At 36.4% G+C, this 21,802-nt stretch overlaps 1 protein-coding gene across 1 annotated transcript in view; it reads right to left on the bottom strand.

The window, feature by feature from the left end:
• Positions 1–21,802, bottom strand: part of LOC141424850 (uncharacterized) — a 60,286-nt gene that overhangs the window by 29,921 nt on the left and 8,563 nt on the right. Inside the window, exons 2-3 of the mRNA XM_074079504.1 lie at positions 7,169–7,888; positions 2,904–2,998 (exon numbers count right to left, since the gene is read on the bottom strand). Of these exons, the coding sequence (XP_073935605.1) occupies positions 7,181–7,888 (708 nt within the window). The 3' untranslated portion in view covers positions 2,904–2,998; positions 7,169–7,180. The remainder of the gene's footprint in view (positions 1–2,903; positions 2,999–7,168; positions 7,889–21,802) is intronic.

The raw sequence follows: 21,802 nt of genomic DNA, 5'->3' as shown, positions 1-21,802 counted from the left end.
GTTAATATTGATATGGGGTGATATACATGGATCTAGTGTTAGTTTTTTGCAGACTGCTAACCAGTTTTCCCAGCAGTTTTTGTTGAAGAGGCTGTCTTTTCTCCATTGTATATTTTTAGCGCCTTTGTCAAAGACAAGTTGGGTATAGTTGTGTGGCTTCATATCCAGGTGCTCTATTCTGTTCCACTGGTCTTCATGTCTGTTTTTGTGCCAGTACCATGCTGTTTTTATTGTTATTGCTTTGTAATACAGTTTGAAGTCAGGTATCGTGACACCTCCAGCATTGTTCTTTTGTCTTGAGTATTGCCTTGGCTATTCATGGCCTCTTGTGTTTCCATATAAATTTAACAGTAGATTTTTCAATCTCTTTAATGAATGTCATTAGGATTTTGATGGGAATTTCATTAAACATGTAGATTACTTTTCTCACATACTTTTTTAGCCCTGGTTAAGGAACATGGCCAGAACCATTCAATCTTTGATATAGTACACAATGAGATTAACCACTGACTGGATACCATGTCTTAACAGAACTATCTCAAAGAGAATATATACATGCCCATGCTGGCTCCCCAGCTTAACAGCCAGCAGGATTCAAACACATACTCTTCCTAGATAACATGTGCAGACGATACACATCAGTGATGATAAGCAACTCACCCATGGGGGCAGATGGATGCCATGAAATGAATGAATCAGGTCAGTTACCTGAGAACATGGTGACATGGAAAGGGGTTCACCTAGATTTTCCTGTTCATGTCACAAGAACATAACATTCAACTGAACTATGCAGTCTCTTTCTAAGAAAGTGCAAAATAAACCCATACAACTCAAGTCTCTGCTCTGCCACTTTTTGGGATATTTGGGGCAGATTTCTCAATTCCTCTGTGCTTTAGTTTGCACCCCATTAGAAAGGAGACAATACCTATTTCACAGGGTTGCTGTAATGATCAGTTAAATAATACACTTATATCCTATCATGTGTTCACAGAGACATGCTCAAAGGATGTGGTGATTTTTCTCAGTGTAGTTAACATTCATATTATGTTGTACAATGATGGCCCACCTGGCTGGAGTTGTAGAAGTGTTCAGTAACCTTTCCCTGCACCATTGCCAATTCTCAGCAAACATAGGGTATAAGAAAAGTAAAAGGAACAATTGATAGCTTAGTTACAATTGTGTCAGCACTTAAAGTAACATTTGCATCAATGAGGCAATGAGTGGTTTGCATGGTGTTACTAATGTGTGTCACTCCCAGCTTGCTGTCAGGGGAGGATGTGGTGGAGCTGGCCTTTGATTCCTTCCTGATGGCTACTGATCCATGAGAGTAACCATGCATAACTTTATTGCTTTATGTTTTCCAAGTGGACTTGAGTTCCAAAACAACCCTGTTTGTGATTAGTGCTCCCAATGTTATGCTCCAGGTTTTCTGGGTTTTACCAGACTATACCTGCCTAATGCCTTTAGAGAGGAAGCAAAGGAAACTCTCTCGTAATCCCCACTGCAATAACATCAGTCATAATTTATGTCATTACTGAGGTGCAACAGAGTCTAAAAACAGGTTGTATAAATAGATGCCCAGGTATCTAACTTCAGTAAGTTGTATCAGTGAACTATAAGGTCATATTTTAAAGGCTAATAAATGATCCAGAAGTCTCCCTAGGCTGAGCAACTTGCTTTAAATCCCAGCACATATAAGTTGCCTAGACTTTCCTGGAATGCATGAGCCTGGTGCCCAGTCTCTACACTTCTTCTCAGTGGTGGTTCCTTATGGACAGGAGAATAGGCTTCATCTGAAATACACACTGTGTAGGCAAGTTGTGTTTCAGTCCTCAGCCCATGGCACAAACAATAATGACAACAAAACCCTGAGCACATCCAGGTATGAGTAAAATGTGATGTCCTTCTCCCCCTGACAACTGATGTGCAAATCACATGGTTAAATCAACAGTTCCGTGGTTTTATCTCCTGTGAAACATAGGTAATAATCATATCTGTCTTTCTTATCTCTGAGGCCTATGATGAAATAAAACTGAAGTCACTTGACAAAATCTTCAAATGTGAAGCACCCTGAGAAGTGAAAAGACACCATACTGATCTAAAGTGGCATAAAAACATTCAGATCTGTAGAAATCTTTGATGTACATGCAAAAGTCCAGGTAGGGTTTCCCAAAGAGCATTCAGGTTCTTTTTTTTTCCTGCTGACATTTTAAATTTGGCTCTATTCTTTCATTGTAAACCTTGCGCAATAAGATTCACCTCTGTTTCTTGCCAGTCTTTTGACTATTGCATTCATTTGATCAGTACAGAGTCCAGCTTCTTAAGAGTGACCATTACATGCCACAGATCTGGTTTCATTGCCAGAATGTTGTATGGCCCATTTCCCTACTGGAGAGATACGTGCACTCTATTTTCTCTAGAGGAAGGACAACAAATTAAAGTTACATACTTTACGTAAATAAATTTAGAAATATAAATGGAAATAGTCTAGGAAACCTGGCTGAGGATGTCTGTGATAGAGTTTATCCAATAAAAGAAAGATCTTTGGCTGAAACTTGTCTGTGAAAAATAAATAATGATACAAAGAAGCAACAATATCCAATTTAAATGTGCAAAGAAGGCCAATTACGCTTTTAAGAGGCAACACAAATTTTCTTTTTCTGGCATAGCTTTTCACTGTCTGAAGGGCATGAAATATGCTTACTTTCATTACAAACTGATGTTATGGATTAGGGAATCTTAATCTCTCCCCTCACTGCATTTGCTCTGCTTTGCCCATCATGTACTTATGTAAAGTCATATCAAAACTCTCCTTTCAAAGTTCTCTCTACTGTGACTCAATTTCAGCACCACTCTTGCCACAAAGCTGTAGAGTCATTCCAACTAGAACATCCCCATCTTACCTGTATTCTCTAGCACTCTTGGCATCCAATTTATAAGCATCTTCTACTGCCTCATACCAAAGTTCATAACTTTACGCATGCCCTTAAATCAGCACCTGAAACAGATTAAATGCTCAGAAAATACTTTTGGAATGAAGAATTCATTCATGAGATAATGCCTATCAGAGTCTCCAAATTGTCCCTGACACAGAAAGTATACTCCTTAAATGTTGTGATTATAAATATCATTATTTATATTATTATTAAGTAAAGCACTACAGGTATTTTTATACCAAATTCTATTGAAAGTTCTCTTCAGTGAAGACGTGAATTAGTCCCAGAATCAATATTTAATTTTCCTTTCTAGAAGGTAAGAGCTAATTTCAAAAAGTGGTTTAATTTTTATTCTCAGACTCTGCATTTTTTAGACAAAATTATGTTTTTGTCAGCACAATGATGATATAAAACAAATTAATAAGCCTTATTGTAAATATCAGTGCCTGATTTACATTACTGGCTTTCAGATTTTAGTAATTTATGAAGACATGCATGTATATGAACAATATACAATGCTTGCTCACTCTCAAATCAATGGCATAGATCAGGGCGGCATCTTTGTTTCCGTAGCATTTTATTTTCACGTACAATGTGTTCAACACTTCCAGGCTGAAGACATAAATACATTGGGTGAGGTGTGGGTGGGGCTTCAGAGATACTATTGACTGCCATTAAAAGCAGAAAGTAGGGTGATGCTGCTACCTTTACGACAGATATTAAGGACATTTGAGATTCAATACAGTGCTGTCTGCCTCCACATCATATATATGCATATGTAAATATATATATATATGTGTGTGTGTAAACATATAGAGAGGTACAGATATATATCTTTTATGGGAGAAAAATGCTAGGTTATGCTTGCATTGCTGATTAGGATCAGAGTCCTGATCATAAAGGGAAAATTTAAGTTTATTAGAGAAAGTCAATTCTATCAAAAATGTAAAAAATCAGGTGAAAACATCTTATTCAAATGATCACCAAACCCAATTTTCACAGCCAATTTTGAATTAAAATTAGATTTTATTAACACGGAGATATATTAACTTCCAAGGTTAACTCTCACAATGTGCAAATGACCTCATGACCTTGGCCAAGTGTCAATTTCAAGACTCCAAAGATGAAGTAGGGAGTCTGAGAATAACATAATTACTATTGTAGGTAAGGAATGAAATATGGCAGGTGCATGTTAAAATCCGTCCTTATTTTACAAAGCAAAGGGGCTTCCAAATCTAGGATTTGCCTGTTCCCAACTTCCTCTGATATTCTTCCAACATGAATAATATTTCAGACAGATATTGGAAGGGTTTAATTTCTAAGTTCTACACTAAATTGTATAAGACAAACATAGGTTTTGGAGTCAGATTAATGAAGATTAGAAATTGTGCTCTCTCCCTGACACCTCATACAACCTTGACCAAGTTCAATACCTTTTTTGAGTCTCAGTTTCTTGTTTTGTGTAACAGGAGTGATAATCTCACCCTCACAAATTATTGTAAAAATTATAAAGATGATTAAAAGGCATTTTGCCAAAAACTGGCTTATCTTAATTACCATGGTTGTGTCAGGTCTAAAAGTAGCTGAGGGTAATCACATACGTGTCAAACAACCAAACAGTCATGCAATTTAATAACCACATTAGTATCATTATAATGATGTAACTCATGTATACAGTTACCTTTGGCTAATATGTCTTTAGATAACATTGCCAATGCTAAAGAGACCACTGTGAAAAACTGAAACACTTAAATGACACACAGGATAAAAATGTGAAGAAGAGATATTGTAGCTCACCACCTACCAACACAGATTTCATCAGAATCAGTTAGTGAATGCTAGTTAGTATTTTGGTACTTAATAGAAGAAAGAATAGCACATGCACACAGCATAGATCACTAAACATTATCATGTAAAATTACATCATAGCATACAACATGCATAAAATGAATGGCACAGACAAAACATGTTCTCTTAATGAATTATCTCTATTCAGCATCCTTCATGCCACAAAAGTCTCCATTTTGTTCCAGATCTAGGAAAAGCTCCCATTAAGGAAGTCGATCCCATACGACAAGGCTGCAAGCATTATTAATTGGATTTAAGTAATCGTTCTCAAATTTTGGAAGTTCTTCTGTACATGAACAACAGATACACATATACACACATGTGCACATGCACACACACACATGAGAAAGGGCTAATCATGTGCAAGGAAAACTTACATCTTCAAACAGCTGTCCAAGAGCAGACAGAGAAATGTAGCTGAATGAAATTGATTAGCATCATTTTTTTTAAATGTATAGATGTACTTTAAAAATTGTGTGTTTGTGTGTATGTGTGTGTGTATGTATCTGGGGTTTCTAGTAAGATTTTAGAGAGTTCTAACTAGTTAGCAAATTTTGTGCTCAAACCTTAAGTCACCCCCTCATTATTTAACTGCAGTCTCCAGCCTCTGGAGCCTTAGGAGACTTACTGCATTCCATCCACTCACAACCAGATCTATACTGTGTCCACTGGATTTACAAACGCAAACATGCACACACACATACACAAATGCATCAGAAATAATGTGAATAATGTGTCAATACATTATTTTCAAAAGTAAAAATGTGGTTTGTACTTCTCTTTTCTAATTCAGACCCAACTCTTTCAAAACAAAGAATTTGCAGCTTGAAATACCCATTCATATGTCTCCTCCAAAAGTCCATTGTGACATTGTACCTGTATATTTGAAGTGTTTTAAGCCAGAAGATCTAAGTTAACTACTTAAAGAGTGAAAAAAAAATTATATAAATTCAAATTCAACTGGGGTGAGTACTTTTTAGTGGTTTTGTCAATATTAACTTTTCATATTTAAGATGTGATTCTTAAGATAGGGGGTGAAGACAAAGAGGGTCAGGAGCTGGATGAAATCTCTCTACATTTGTTTCAATAGACTCATATTGAAGAAGATGGAAGGCAGAACTCCTCCCCCAAATGCTGGATATTAGAGTAGTATGGGAGTTCTCAGACAGGGCTATCAATAATGATTGCTGTTATCATGATTTGAGTTAATACCATCTACACCTGTGTACCAACATAACTCCCAGTGAGCACTGATCATTTGTTTTCAAATATTCAGAACTTTTATTTCAAAGGCCAGTAAGCATAACTAAAGAACCTTTTCTCTGGGAAGGCCTCTAGCAATCACATTACAAATGACGATACTGTGAGTGGTGCTGGGGTATGGAATCTGTGCATATTTCAAAGAGCAACCTCTCAATTTCCAGTTGGTCACCACTTATTTACACATTTAACATTTACCCATGTTTGGTTACAGCATTCTGACTACCTTGGCAGAGGCTTAGCAAACTTTTGCATGGTTTTAAAATGGTTTTTAACTAACAAAACCAAGCTGTTCTTTTCCTATTTCTACCAATAAGACTTTCTAGGTTCACTTTTTATTTGGGGCATTTCCAAATTCCCCAGTTTTCAGTCCTGCTTGCTAGCTTTTCTGTGTCCAGCAGAAAATCACACATGCTCCTCCCACGGTGGCCTCTTATGATGTGGCAATCACCCTTTCCATTAGGAAGGGTCACGCCTTCACTAGTGGAGCTAAAGCAATGGGGGGTGGACTGGGAGGCGGCTGTTGTCACTTGGATATTGACGTGTCTAGTACTGGATCACATTGGAGAACAAGCTGGAAAGCTCTGAACACATGTACATACACGCGCACACATACACACGCACACACCCCAACAAAAAGAGTTCGGTTTCTCCCTGGAACTTGAATCCTGAGTGCCAGAGACAGGAACTACACCAAAAGACAGTGAATGTCCATTGCAAATTCGCTCCACTCTAAATTAGCCTACAATTATGTCATTTTACATCTACTTGAGTAAGTGGGAAGGATGAAGCAAGTAAAGAGAAACCATTTGAGTGGATGTCAGGCTGCTCCAAAAGTCAACCCTCATTGCCACCTTCCAGGAACTTTGTAACATAGTAACTATAGTCTGCCTGTCTCCAGCTCCACGAGCCACAGTGACAAGAAGTAGCTATTTACCTGCTCACTTAGAAGTTTTTTTTTTTCACCGTTGGATTTTGGAGAAGGCAGAGGTCTCAGAAAGACTGCATCTTGCTGGGTAAGGACTTCGTTTTACACACATCCCCAGTCACTGACCTTCCATCCCACTATAACACTCACCACCCCCAGCCTTCTGACCCCGTCCCATCAGCGCTTCTCTACTCACAGGCTGCATTGGTCAGACCAGAGAAGTGGTCCTCAGTGCCGAGGTCCTGAACCCCGCTAGCATGCCGTTTGTCAGCTGTGGCTCCTCCATCTGGCTTCTCCTTAATGTTGCTTCAATCCCCTGTGGCCCGGCGTCCCCAAGGACTTCTACTCCATTAGGCTTCCGCTTGCCTCTCGTCCCGCTCAGCGCTGGCAGCCCTCCGGGAAGGGACATGAGTAGCAGGAGCGACTCGCAGCTACTAGTGAGGGATCGGGGCCAGGGTGCCTGGAGGACCCACAGAAGCCACTGTGGAAGCTGCCCGGGGCGCTGGGCGCCCAGGGCGCTCTCGGCCGGGCTAGGAAGCGGATGCGCCCTTCGACTTCCCCATTCCTGGAAAGCTGAGCGGAAGAGGGTGCTGCACCCCAGGCGGAGGCTCAGCGCCCTCTGTTGCAGACATCGCAGGCGCTCAAGACCCAAACTCTGTCCGAGTTGAGCCGGGATGGGCAGGCGGAGGCGGCTGGCGCGGAGGGAGGCGCCGCCACGCGGGCTGCAGTGCAGGCTTGGATCCCGCGCGACCGCCAGCGGAGCCACGCGCGGCGGGAGCTGCGGCCCCGGCCCCGGCCCCGGCCTAGCACCCGCGCTTTCCGCGGCTCTGCTCCGCTGCGGGACGAGGTCTGACTGCGCGCGCTGATGACCCGACCCTTCCCTTCTGCTCTCCACCTCTCGCCATGAACTCTGGGTCTTGGGAAGAGGCAGGCTGGCATTACTGCCCTTTCACTCCTAGTTTGGGCTTCTTAAAAAAGATCCACAGTGCAGGGAGTGTGTTCTGCCTGAGGGACATTAATGATTCTGATCGTGTGCCTAGTTGCTTTGCTTTTCCTTTTCCATCAGTCTCCACGCTTGACTCCATCTTCCCGGCCTTCTAACAGCCCTCATTCTGACTGAAACCAGGTTTGTACAGTCCCGTTGAAAGAGCACGCTGCTACTGAACAGCGTTCAGTTTTGTTCTAAATGTTTTGTGGACTTGCACTGTGGCTTCCTCCAACAATGCAAAGCCTTAGAGGAGAAAAACAAAAAACTTGAAACTGGCCTTGCACACCATTGCAGTTTCTGGGTTTAACCTGTATCAGCTCCCATCTTTATCCCCTGGAAGCAACTGATGTGCCTAAATCTAAATCTTCGGAAGAACTTTCCATACAATTGTCAGCCCTGTACGCACCAGGTGCTCAGCATTAAGTTGCTGTAGTTTGTGGAGATAGCCATATTTAATTGCCTACCCTTAAAAAGGAACACATTGCACTTGAAGAATGAACTACAAAGCATGGCACCAGTATGCTTTAAGAGTGTTACCATTCATGAAAGTCAAAGAGGCTGAGGGACTGCCCCTGGTTAGAGGAAATTTAGGAAAGAACTGAATCCTGAGGTTCTGCACTGGATCATAGACCAGACAAAAGAAATCAGTGGGTCAACTGGCAAAACTTGACCATAGAATAGTTGGTTGTATTATATCACCTTGAAATTGCACTGTGGTTGTGTAAAATATCTTTATAGAAGCTGAGTCAAGTACATACAAGAAATTTGTATTTGCCACTTTGTGTAGTCCGATGTTATTTAAAAATGAAAATGGAAAACAATTTTGGCATGATGAAAATAATGTAAAAGCTTTGTATTAAATGACTTTTTAAATTTTTCTGAGCTTATTGCTTATTACAGTATCTGCCAAACCAGCTCTACTCCTGCTGTTGCTGGTAAAGTTCTAGCAAAGATTTTAGAGAGGAAAAGGGACACTAAATGTTGGAACTTATTTATTAAAATCTAAACCTTTTCCAGCAAACAGTTTGTTCTTTGAAGAAAGGACTTCTGATTCCCTTGTAGTCTTTACAAAACTAATAGTATCTTCATGTACATGGAGCCACTAGTCAATTAATTAGTGTCACAAAAGATGATAGCTGTAGGAAAATAATCAGTGTTCTCTCATACATAATTATACCTAACACATATGATGTATATGACACATAGCTATATAAAGTTGTATATATATATGTTTTATTTATATATACATAAAACTTTATATATGTGTGTGTGTGTGTGTGTGTAAGGTTTCCTTTCAGGGTAATGTCACTGAAAAATACTGTCTCTAAACCTGTGATGACATCACTTTGAAGACAACAGAGTAACTGTTCCTCATTAATTATAAGATCATTTCTAACTTGTCCAAGGGGATGTTCTTTTACACAAGATGCACTTTTAGAAGACACTTCTAAAAGCTCTGTATTTTCTGTAGACTAGTCTAAGACAAGAGCAAATATAGACAAAATTGCTATCTCAACTATTTAATTTCAGTGCTTCCATAAACAAGAGAGAGTTCTAAATTGTAGCCTGGCAAGTTCAGACATTAATATTCCCAAAACACCTGCATTACTCAAAAGTAAGGTCTTCCCTCTTGGATAATAGACATGAATCCTACTAATAAAACATGCTGGCTAGTTGTGGTCTATAGATAGGAGGCTTCCATGCTCACCAAATCAAATGCTACCCATTAAACCCAAGAAGTGGACTTTCTTTCTCCTCTCACAAGTTTTAAAGATTTACAAAACAATTTAATGTCTTTTCAATAAGCCTTACTAACTCTTTTCTAACCAGCATTAAAATTATTCTATGGATTAGAATTTAGGTTAAAATAGCAACACACAAATAGGTCCTCAGATGTTCATCCTCACTGATGATTTCTTCTTCTTTCTGTTTTAGAAAATATGGTAAAAACACACTCCATTAAATAATTTAAAAAATTGATAAATTGGACTTCATTAGTTTTTAATTGCCTTCAAATGATTTCATTAAAACCATGAGAAGTCAAGACAATGACAAGGGAAAAGTCAAGTCATATAGCTGATGAAAGAATTGTATTCTTTCACAATATGAAAGAACCCTATAATTCAATAACATTAAGACAATCAAATTAAACATAGACACAGGATTTGAATATACATACATAAATAAAGCACATATACAAATAAACACATAAAACATGGTCCATACAACTCAACATTAATTATTAAGAAATTGAATATTAAAATCACAATGAAAACTATTACTCACCAAAATGTTTATAAGTTTTTAAAAAAGAAGGTAATACCAAGTGTTGGAGAGATGTTGAAAACTGGAATCCTTTATATATTCTGCTTCTGTGAACATAAAATTGTTCAGCCACCTTTGAAAACATTTTGGCAATTTTTAAAAACTTCAGTATAAACTTATACTTCACAGCAATTCTTCTAGAGATCTACTCCTAAATAATAAACTCTATGACCACATGAAGCCTGGTATGCAAATGTTCATACCACATTATTCACAGTATCTTAAATACTGGAACTCATCCAGATGTTGTTTGATTGGAGAATTGATAAAATATGGTACATTCAAACAATAGGCAAATACTCATCAACAAGGTATGAAGTAATGATAAAACTCAACAAAATAGGAATTCAAGTTCTACCTAATGAAAGGCTTTATGAAAATCCAACAGTTGACATTGTACTTAATGGTGAAAGATTTAATGCAACATGGATAAACAAATGTACCATGCTCAGTGAAAGATGTCAGATGGAAAGGACAAAATATTGTGTAGTTCAATTTATATGAAATGTATAGAAAAGACAGATTTTGGTAGAAAGTAGGTCAAGCATTTTCTAGAGTTGGAGATGCCAGTAGGGTTCTAGAACAAAGGGGAGTATGTGAACATTACAGAGTAATAGCAATGCTAAAAAACTGGAATATAGTTATGGGTGCACAGTCCTAAAAATGTAATAAAATAATTCGATTGTCTATTTTATTTTGCAGTACTGGGGCTTGAACTCAGGGACTTCACCTTGAGTCACTCTGCCAGACTTTTTTGTAATGGATATTTTCTAGACAGTGTTTTGAGGACTATTTGCTCTGGCTGTCTTCCAAACGCCACTCTCTTGATCTCTGCCTCCTGAGTACCTAGGTGTGAGCCACCAGTGCCTGGCTTCAATTGTCTTAATTTTAATGGATGAACTTTGTGGTGTGTAAATAATATCTTTAAAAAATTGTAAAAATTTCATGTGCTTACAAAGACTCTATCAAGAAAACAAGGGCAGGGGTGTGGCTCTAGTGGTAGAGTGCCTGCCCAGCAAACAGGAGACCCTGAGTTCATTCCCTTGTACTGACCCTCCCCTTTCCTCCATATGAAGTTAAGATATGTCAGCCTGACAGAATCTGAGGAAATTATTCAAAATAAATACAAATACTTATTTAGGGAATATATGAAAATATTTAACAAATCAGTATGAAAAATGTAAGCAACAACTGACTTAAACAGTACATATGTCAAGCAACATGAAATTACAGAAAATAAGCTCAACATCATTAGTCATTTAAAAAATGCAGTTATAGTATATTGAGACAATGCACCTACTTCAATATTGAAAATAGAAAAAGTTAAATCTTAGAAAAATGAAACATGAACAATAGTAATCATGAAAAGAAGATATTTATTATTGAGGTTGCACTGCAAAATTAATTTCCTTATGTTGTGAGTGGACACATAAATTGCTAACTATCACTTTGTAAAAATGTACTGTGTTTAGCCCTAGTGCTAAATGCATGTATAACCCGTATCTATCATTTATACTCATGAACACAGAACCAGTATCAATGGGGCTTATGCACATGACCTTTTATTTATTAGATGTGTATCCCTTCAGACCTACAAACAGTTTCTGCAATTTTTTCTCTAGATTTCTAAGCCTTAATGAAAGGTTCAAATGATAAATAGATGGTAGGGAATAAATATCTATTCCTCACACAATAAAAGTAAATTTAGACTTAGAGATCAAATGAAATAAACCAAATAAATACCCTTTTTCTTTTAAATTGTTCTCTTCTTTCCCTAGTAAGTATGTACATGTACCGAAGACACACAACGATTTTGATCTTTTTATATCACTTTATTAATTATTCAGTTAATTCAGGTGTTTACAAAATACTTGCAAAATGAAGCTACAAAATGGAATCATGGAAGAATGCAATTGTCAATGCGTGGTTAGAAATGTATCTATACGTGTGTATGTATATCTGCATATAGATAACATGTTGAACTTTATTATGTATATATGTATTTATATGTGTCAGGAGTACCTAAACTGTTGAGAATTAAATAAAATTTGTATCATAATTCACTATGGGTATTTATAAATAATTTTATTAGATGTGAAAGATATTTATTTTGAAGTCTTAAAATCATTAGCATTATGCCAAAATTATTTTGAAATGACCTAACATATTTAGTCCTGTCATTTCATCTGTTGGTTTTGAAATGAACTACCCTCACCTAACCCCTTCAGCTCTATAACTTTTCTGTCCAAGATATAAAGAACATATTACATTCATAAACCTAAGGATGAAAGGTACAGACAGGATGAATGAATAGAAAGGACAAGTTATCCATGATGATTTCTTTGGGATCATCACTTGGAGGAAGGGTAGTGAAAGAAGTGGATATTTGTTTCTCTAAGGAACAGTGACAACCTAGATAACAGAAATAGCTTTTATTTCCTTCTATCTTTTTTCAAAGAAAAAGCCTATTCAAAGATGGAGGCCCATTGTAACCAACTTCATTAGATTTGGGAGGCATGACAGTCCAACAAAATATATTTGCATGAATTGAATAGTGGCCATCAGAGAGATAGCTAAGTCAACCAACAGTTCCCTTTCTTACTATGCATTTTGAGTTTGAAGAAGAGGCTCCAACTGGGGCAGAGGATAAATTTCAAAGCTACCTTCAGGTCCAACTTTTCATTACTAGCTTGGATATGGTAATGCTAATTTTTGATTTGTGATTGCTTTGTGACAGGAAGTAGGATTTTCTTTTACCAAAAGTGAACCTGAAAGTCATAGACCTTAGGAATTTTCATTCAGGGTCAGATAGATTATCCCTTAAACCAACTTTTAAGAGACTAGTGAGAGACAAAAATAATTGTGTTTTGATTATGCCATGAGTCATACTTAATCAATAGACTGGTTTCATATGTTACATCTGAAGTAATTTGCTTCAAATTCAGGCTGTCTAATGAACCAGAGCTCAGCTAACAGCAAGTCTATGCATGGGTGAATGCTAGATTTTCCAGGCAACATCAGCTGTGAGTTTAATTTTTAAAATCATTTGTAATGATACAGAGTAATTTTGCAATGGCAATTCATTGTAATTAATGAAGACTTTTGGCCTTTCCTTCTAGTTCTTTTTTGGAGGTCTGTCTCTTCCACATATTGGTAGTTATAGAGAGTACATTACACAGTCTATAGGACTGTGAGGGCTAGTATCAGTGATTTTTAATAATGACAAGATATAAGTCTTTGATATAGAAGTATCAAAAATATTAATGGCTGAATGAGACCCAAATTCTTGTTTCTGTCCACTTATTTGTAGTGTGACCTTTCACAAGTTGTCTATTTTCTCTAAGCCTCCTTATTTTGTAAAAATTGACTACCCAGCATTCCTACAGAGAGGATGTAGACCCAGAAAATCACTATAAATATCTTTGCTAAAGTAAAAAATTTCTGGAAATGAAGAGTGTGATGGCAATTTACAAAGATATTGCAATTAATATAAAATAATATGAACATTGATTTGCAAACATTGTATTCCCCTCTTCCTCTTCACTCCCATTTTATCCAGAAGATATTTTTTTCCAAAATATTATGAGAACAGATACTTATCAAAGTTCAAAGTAGGCAATTCTATACTCTAAATAACATATTTCATTATAATCAAAAGGAACTCAAAAACACAAAGTAATATTTTATTATTGGCTCTTCTACCAAAGGAAAAGGATTATTCTAGATAATACTGTGGTGACAAATCCCCACATTGAATAAGTCTTAAGTCCATGTCAAAGGCCTTTTAATTCTTGTTTTTAGATAACACCTACTACTTGGTTTCCAAAATATTCAGGCAAATGTCTCCAAACAGTATTACAAAATGCAAACAATAATATATGATATTTCAAGTGTCATTGAAGATATTCGATGTTGACAGAATGATGAATTTTCAGATATAATTTATTCTTGGAAATTGACCATTTGGTATGCTCAACCTACTTGGAAAAGCTTAACCTACCCTTTTATATTTTTATATAATCTGAAAGTTTCTACATGTAGAAATTTCAGTCATTTTGAAAATCTATAGATTTGGTCTACAGAATTTTGACACCTCTGAGTTTTTTTCAGAAGTTATCTATAACTTTGAATTCTTTAAGACAAGAATCTCTCTCACTTTGCCTATCTGTGGTTTTCATATAAGAACAGAGAAGCATGTTTTATTTTATATCTCTTTCAGAAGTTTTAGTTGTTACATTATGCCTAGATCATTAAATACATTCAATTTTTGTTAATAATTGGAATAATAATAGAAAATAATTGGTGATTGGTCATATATTTTAATTATTTCTAGGATTTGCATTGGCATATCCATGTGGTATATTATTGCTAGACTTGCAGTGTGTTCAGTATTCTTAACATGTTTTATAGGAAGTTTTAAACTACTTCTGCTTTTCTAGTTTTCAGCTCTCTTCCCTTACTTAGTTAACTGGTCTTCAGTGAATGACTTGAATCAATATAGGTAAGGAGAGAGAATCAGCAGAGCTATACCATCTCTCCATCCCCCTCGCTCTGCCTCCATAAAGCTGGCCCTCCAAACTGAGAGCCCCATTATGTTTATTTCTTCTCTAATTCCTGGAGGGGCCGCTCCCTCCCTTGTTGGAGTGGGCTTTTGCTCTGGCTCCTGGTTATTACTGAACCTAACTAGACTTAACTGGGGTTGACTGGAGATTCAGAAAAGACATAGGATAGACAGACAGAAAGTGGGGCCAGGTGTGTTGGGCGCTCGGGTGGAGACACCCAACCCTCATTGCTTCTTTTCTCTATCTTTATTCTTTACAGCCTTACTCCTTGCATCTTTAAAACCTTGCTTAAAACCTCTTTTCTTAGCACTTTCCCATGTTTTCTCTTAGCTTATCTTTAGCTTAATCGCTCTTAAAGTCTTTTGTCCCTGGGCTTGCAGCTTTTCTTTAGCATTCTCTCTTTAGCTTTCTTAAAGTCTCCGTGCTCAGACTTGGAAATTCTCAGTCCTCTATCTTACACTGTCCCATATTCTTTCTGGCTTTTCTTTAGCTTCTCAAGCCTATGTTAAAGTTCTTTCTTTGGCTTTCTTTTCTAAGGCTTATGTTAAGGTTCTCAGTGCAGACTTTCCATCAACCCCTCTTTAGACATACTTTTTCCTTCAGGAATTTCCCTTTAGCAATTCTTTTCCCTTCAGTAATTCTCTTCCCTTCCAAAAGCTTCCCACACCAAAAAGCCCAAAGCAAATGAATCAAACCAAAGCCCAAGCCAAAGCCCCCAAAAGCCCTCCAAACCAAAAGCCAAAGGCAAAAAGCAAGAAGCCCCCAGCCCTCCTTCAGCAGGGCTTTTAAAAACAGCAGCAAACAGGGAGGAGCAGAGGCTCTCAGGGAGGGGTGCGACATTGTAAAAGGAGAAATCTGCAGTCCTGCTTCTCTGAAGGCAAGCATAGGAGACAAGATGCAGCTGTTGTGCTTTTTCTGTTTCATGACCGGGACTGTGCCTATCTCGTCCTACAGGTAAAAGCAAGTGAGCTGCATCTTGCCTTGCTTACGTCCAGTTCTCATAGGCTTTTCATAATCTGCTCTCCACAATTTCCCACTAGCGGTAAAATTCTTGCTCATAGTCTTGTGAACACTAGTTCAAGCACAGAGAATAATCACTGTGTTAAGCACTCCCTTCCTCAAAGGTTTCCTTTTTAAAAAGAAAGGTGTGAAGTTGAAACTCCTACTTTTCTAAAACCTCATTGTATTAGTGGGATAGGGCTGCCATAAAAATACCACAGACTATTTAGCTTTAATAAGAGAGGTTTATTTTCTTACAATTCTGAAGGCAGGAATCAGAGATTCAGATGTCAACTAGGTATCTAGAGAAGTATCTTTTCTTGGCTTGTAGGCAGCCTTCTCTTATGTCTTCATGTAGTCCTCTCTCCATATATATTTGTGACCTCATACTCTCTTCTTGTAAGGACACCTGTCACACTGGATCATGGTCCAACATCATGACCTCAATGCAATTTAATTACTACTTTGATAACTGTCTCCAAGTATCATCACATTTTGAGGTTCTGGGGGTTAAGATTTTATTATATGTGTATTGGGAGGGGTACAGTTTAGCCCATAACACTTCAATTGTTCTCCAGAATTATTTTTCACTGGTAATTATTTTTATACTTTTAGAAAGATATTTTTTAATGTGTTTTGAGTGTAAGAAAGCAATCTGACAGGGGACAAATGGCTAGAAAATTTAGGAAAATCACTTTATGTCCTTTTCACATGAAATTTATATTTTCATTCAGATTTTGGAAATTATTTTTAAATTTTTATTTCTTCAGCCAAGTAATGATTTCAAATTAAGAATTAACTCTTAAGTTTAGTGTGTACTTTTTTCCTAATTAGAATTTAAACCTCCTTTAAATTTAGAGAGCAATATAGGAATAACAGCATTCAGAAATTCTCACTACACCATGTTAAGAAGAAACTTTTTGAAAGATAAGAGGTTGCACTCAAAGGTCACAGAGTTTCAGCTTCACTACTTTCTTACTGTACAGCATTAAGAAAGTAAATTGACCTTTATGAACTTGATGATTCTATCTTTTATCTATTTTGAGGGGAAATAAATTATATATATGGTATTATATATATGTGTATATATTGTCTCCATCTGTGCAATGACTAACTTTTACTTCAAAATCTTTAGGAATTTTCATAATTTGAAATAAATAAGCTCAGCTAGAAAAAGCTTTCCTTGGCTGATAAACTTGGATGCATATCTATTATTTTGTCACTAAGGAGATATTTCCAAATGATGAAAATGACAGCTTCAACATGAAAAACATATTTTTAAAAATAGATTATGTAAATGTATATTTAAAACTTATTACTATATGATAGTATATAGGGGTGACATATCTATATCTATATCTCTTTCTACATATTATACCCCTTTTTAATTCATTCCTTCCATTCTTTTCTCTCTTCTTACACTCCCCTCTTGAAATGACTTTGGAAGGTTTATATTGAGGTATAGAAAGTACCTCAATCACATTCATCTTCCTTACCCTCTCTATTAACCCTCTCCATCCCACTATTATCCTGCCCTTAATATGACCTGTATTACATTCTCATCCTTCATTGCTTTAGTGTCTGTTGATTGTTCAATGGGGTTTTGCCTTGGTATTTTACCTGTCAATATACTGTACTTCAATCAGTCAAACCCTCTCAAATCCTCTGTCTTATCCTTTTCCTTCTACTCTGTATTAGTCAACAGTTTTCACTGGGAAAGAAATTAAAGATGACATCAGAGGATGGAAAGATTTCTCAAGCACTGGCAGAATTAAGATAATGAAATGGCTATACTACACAAAGCCATCTGTATGCTCAATGCAATCCCCATCAAAATTCCAAGGCCATTCCTCACAGAGTGAAAATTCAACCCTAAAATTCATATGAAAGTATAAAAGACCATGAATAGACAAACGTGTACTGAACAAGAAGAGCAAAGCTGGAGGTATCACAATACCTGAATTCAAAATATTGCAAAGCGGAACCAATAAAAATAGCATGGTACTGGCACAAGAACAGACATAAAAACAGAATAGAAGACCCAGACATATCCATGCAGCTACAGCCACCAGATTTTTGACAAAGTGCCCAAAACATACAACAGAAAAAGGACCGCCTCTTCAACAAATGTTGCGGGAAAAACAGAATATCTACATGTAGAAGCCTAAAACTAAATCCATGTCTTTCTCCATGTACAAATATCAATTCAAAGTGGATGGAAGACTTCAATATAAAGTGTGAAACTTTAAAACTACTGCAGGAAAGAGTAGGGAATATACTGGAACATATAGGCATAAGCAATGACTTCTTAAACAGAACTTCAATGGCTCAGCAATTAAGAGAGAGAACTGACAAATGGGACTAGTGAAACTAAAAAGTTTCTGTACAGCAAAGGAAGTGGGCAACAGACTGAGAGACAGCCCACAGAATGGGAGAAAATCTTTGCCAGCTATACATCTAACAAAAGATTAATATGTAGAATTTACAGGGAGCTCAAAAAAGTAAACTCCCAAAGAATCAATGACCCAATGAAGAGATAGTAAATGAACTGAACACAAATTTTTCAAAGAAAGAAGTACAAGCTGTCAAAAAGCACATGAAGAAATATTTTAAATCCCTGGCCATAAAGTAAATGGAAATCAAAACAAAATTAAGATTCTATCTCATCCTGTTAGAATGACTCCCATCAAGAACACAAACAACAACAAATGTTGGCGAGGATGTGGAATAAAGGAACACTCATACATTGCTGGTGGGAATGTAAATTAGTACAACCACTATGTAAAACAGTATGGAGGTTCCTCAAAAAAAAATAAAATTACTATGTGATTCAGCAGTTCTACTCTTAGGGATATACCTGAGGGGATATCAGGAAAGTTAGCACCTGCACACCCATGTTTATTGCAGCTCTATTCACAATAACTAAGCCATGTAAATAGCCAAGATGCCCCACTACTGACGAATAGATAAAGAAAATGTGGTGCTTTCATACAATGGAATTTTAATGAACTCAAAGAATAATGAAACTTTGTCATTTGCAGGAACTGGAGAACATTGTTGTAAGTGAAGTTAACCAGGTTCATTCATATGTGGAATATAGACCTAATACAAATACAGCAATATTATGAAAAACAGGTCACACTAAGGGGAGGTCACATACAAGAGATGGAAAGTAAAAGAAGGAATTTAAGAAGATGAATATGGCTTATGTATCCTCTACACAAGAATGAATATAGAATTTTTAAGCCTGTTGAAATCACCATAAGAAGGGGAGTAAGGTAGAAAGAAGAAAAATAGAGTAGATGAATTGATTCAGGTTATAATACATATATACATGGAAATGTCACAAGGAAACTCCCTGTACAGCTAACTTAAACAAACAAAAATGAGAGAAATTAGGAGGAATAGTCTCCAAGTCATACCTAAAAAGATATTTTCATAAATACATACTTATACATGTTTGCATATATAATTATATATATCCATATATATGTATTTATTTTCCTGATGATAAGCAAATGGAGCATTCTCTCTTTGCAAAACCAATGCTGTTGGGGTTTTGTAAGCATTAGAGCAGCACAATATCAGCAGATATCCTGGCACAACTCAGCATAATGGTTACCCTGGATTGCAGTATGGTTTGGAGCTGGGGTATGCTCTATTTGAAACTGATGGCTCCTATCTTGACAGAAGTTTTCATCATACGTAATCTTTTAAACTCTTACTGAGTGAATTAGTTCACTGGGATTTTCAACAAATTTCAAAAGCCTGGCCATTTTCTTGCAATTATTCTGCCTTTCTTGTTTTTTGTTTGTTTTGTTATTTTCTTTGAAAATTAATATCTCTGACATCCCACTGATCAGTAGTACAAGATATTGGGCTAAAAAGAGTGAACATGGGGTTCACTTAAAATGGACTAAAAGTCCATTTTAAAAGTGACAGGTCCACTAAAAGTGACAGGTATGTCAGTTTTGCAGAAACTAGTTTCCAATCACCACTCAGTAGATATACCTCACTAGTACCTTCCAGTTAATCCTTTTCTTCTGACATTCTGGTCCGGAAACTTTCCTTCCACACTACCTTGATTTTTAACAACATTCTCTTACATTTTTTCATGACTTTGTTAAGGCATTTCCTCCCCATGGACTACCAAATTCACAGTTACAGGAACATGCTTAGTTTTCAATAGTCTATGTCTATGTCTAATTCCCAGTATTGTAATTATCACCTAAAAAAACATTTCATAGAATAATTTTCTTTCTCTTCAATAAATATGAGTTGATCATCTGCCATTGAATGAAGTAACTATTGATCAACATGAGAGAAGAAAACAAAAATAAGAATACTGGATTGCATGAAGACAACAGTTTTTTTTTTTTTAAGCCTCAGAAGCACAGTTTAAAAAGACAAACAAATAGAAGATAAAAGTAAAAAGCAGTTTCAGGAATCAATAACAGAAAATCTTCTGGCTTGTTCTTGATGTAATCGGCACTTCCTCTGAGGAATCAAAACAGTAGAGGAGAGTTGTTTCAAACTTTGTGAATTTTAACAGAAAAATCACTTTATTCATCTAGTAAGTTGTTACTCAGAAGTATCATTTTAAGGGTGAGCCATATCCCATAAGGAGCAGCCTAACACTATTACCTGTACACGAATAATTCATCCAAGATGTAGAAGATGCTTTATGGCTGCCAGAGTATGCCACACCTAGATTTATTCTTATCTTCTGAGAGATGTGCAGAAAAACAGCATTTTTCAAAATTCAATGAAAAATATCTAGATAAGTATTACTTTTTGCAGTAACATGCTTATCTAAAAGCATTAATTCAAATCTTCATAGTTTATCAAACGTAGAGTGAATAATGTGTACTCTATCTATCTATGGCACAGCACTATAGATATTCTGTGCCTTGAAACACGTGTGATGATTAAGTATTTGTTTCAATATTTAGCTGAATGACGTTTTAAAGCATCAGAATAAAAATGCTGCCTTCAGACAAAGCATATTTTGAAGGTTTTAAGGTATATCACATTAATTCTTTCATTCATACTTTAGGAACAAGGCCAAGTCCTCCTGATAGATGGAAGGAATACAGTATTAGAAATGTTCCCTGTTTTTTCTTTTCTTCTTCTTTAGGAGAAAATCGTATAAATATATGGAGAAAGTATCCTCAGAAAAGCTACAAATGTGCTTTGATATTAGAAAAAATAGTACATTACATGGTTATCTCAAAGAAAAGTAAATAAGGATTCTAACTAGTAATCTATAATTACCTTATATTTTGAAGACTTGAGCCTTAAACTTTTAGTGTCCAAGAATGCTTTTATAATCAAGGTATCAATCAGGGTCTCCTCTCATGATGGTGGTTTAGACAATGGTGGTTCGTTCAAACTCCTAACTTCATGTTCTGAAAAAAGTAAAAAAACAACTGGTCCTAGTTAAATGTACCATTTAATATATGAGAAAAAACAATTTGGACGTTCAAAGGGATTTTATTACGAACAAAAGACAGGACTATAAGATAGGTAAAATGTGTATGGGGAATACTTTTGGGAAGGGGGAGGATGAACAAAGGACATTAAGGTGAGGTAATATGATTGATGGATTTCACATACTTATATGAACTAGAACAAAGAAACCTCTTGCAATAGCCTTAAGTGGGTTGGTATGGAATCTAGGGTGAGAGACAGTGGGGGTCATCTACCAATTTACAATACAAGCTTATTTAGAATTTTCACAATGAATCTCCCTTATACAATGAATATATCCTAATAAATACTAGTTAAATATTTATAAAAAGTTAATATGATTCAAAAAGAATCCTTAACAGCTATGATAATCAGAAAGTAGATCTTAGAAAGATGGAGAGAAAGAATACCATAAAGGTAGCAAGAGTTTGAGTAAAGACAGTGAGAAAAATGCATGGACATACATATAATAAGACTTTAAAATGAG

This window comes from Castor canadensis, chromosome 7 (genome assembly GCF_047511655.1).
Source record: "Castor canadensis chromosome 7, mCasCan1.hap1v2, whole genome shotgun sequence".
Classification (NCBI taxonomy): Eukaryota; Metazoa; Chordata; class Mammalia; order Rodentia; family Castoridae; genus Castor; species Castor canadensis.
Note: the sequence above shows the minus strand (reverse complement) of the source record. Positions and strands in the feature narration are given on the sequence as shown.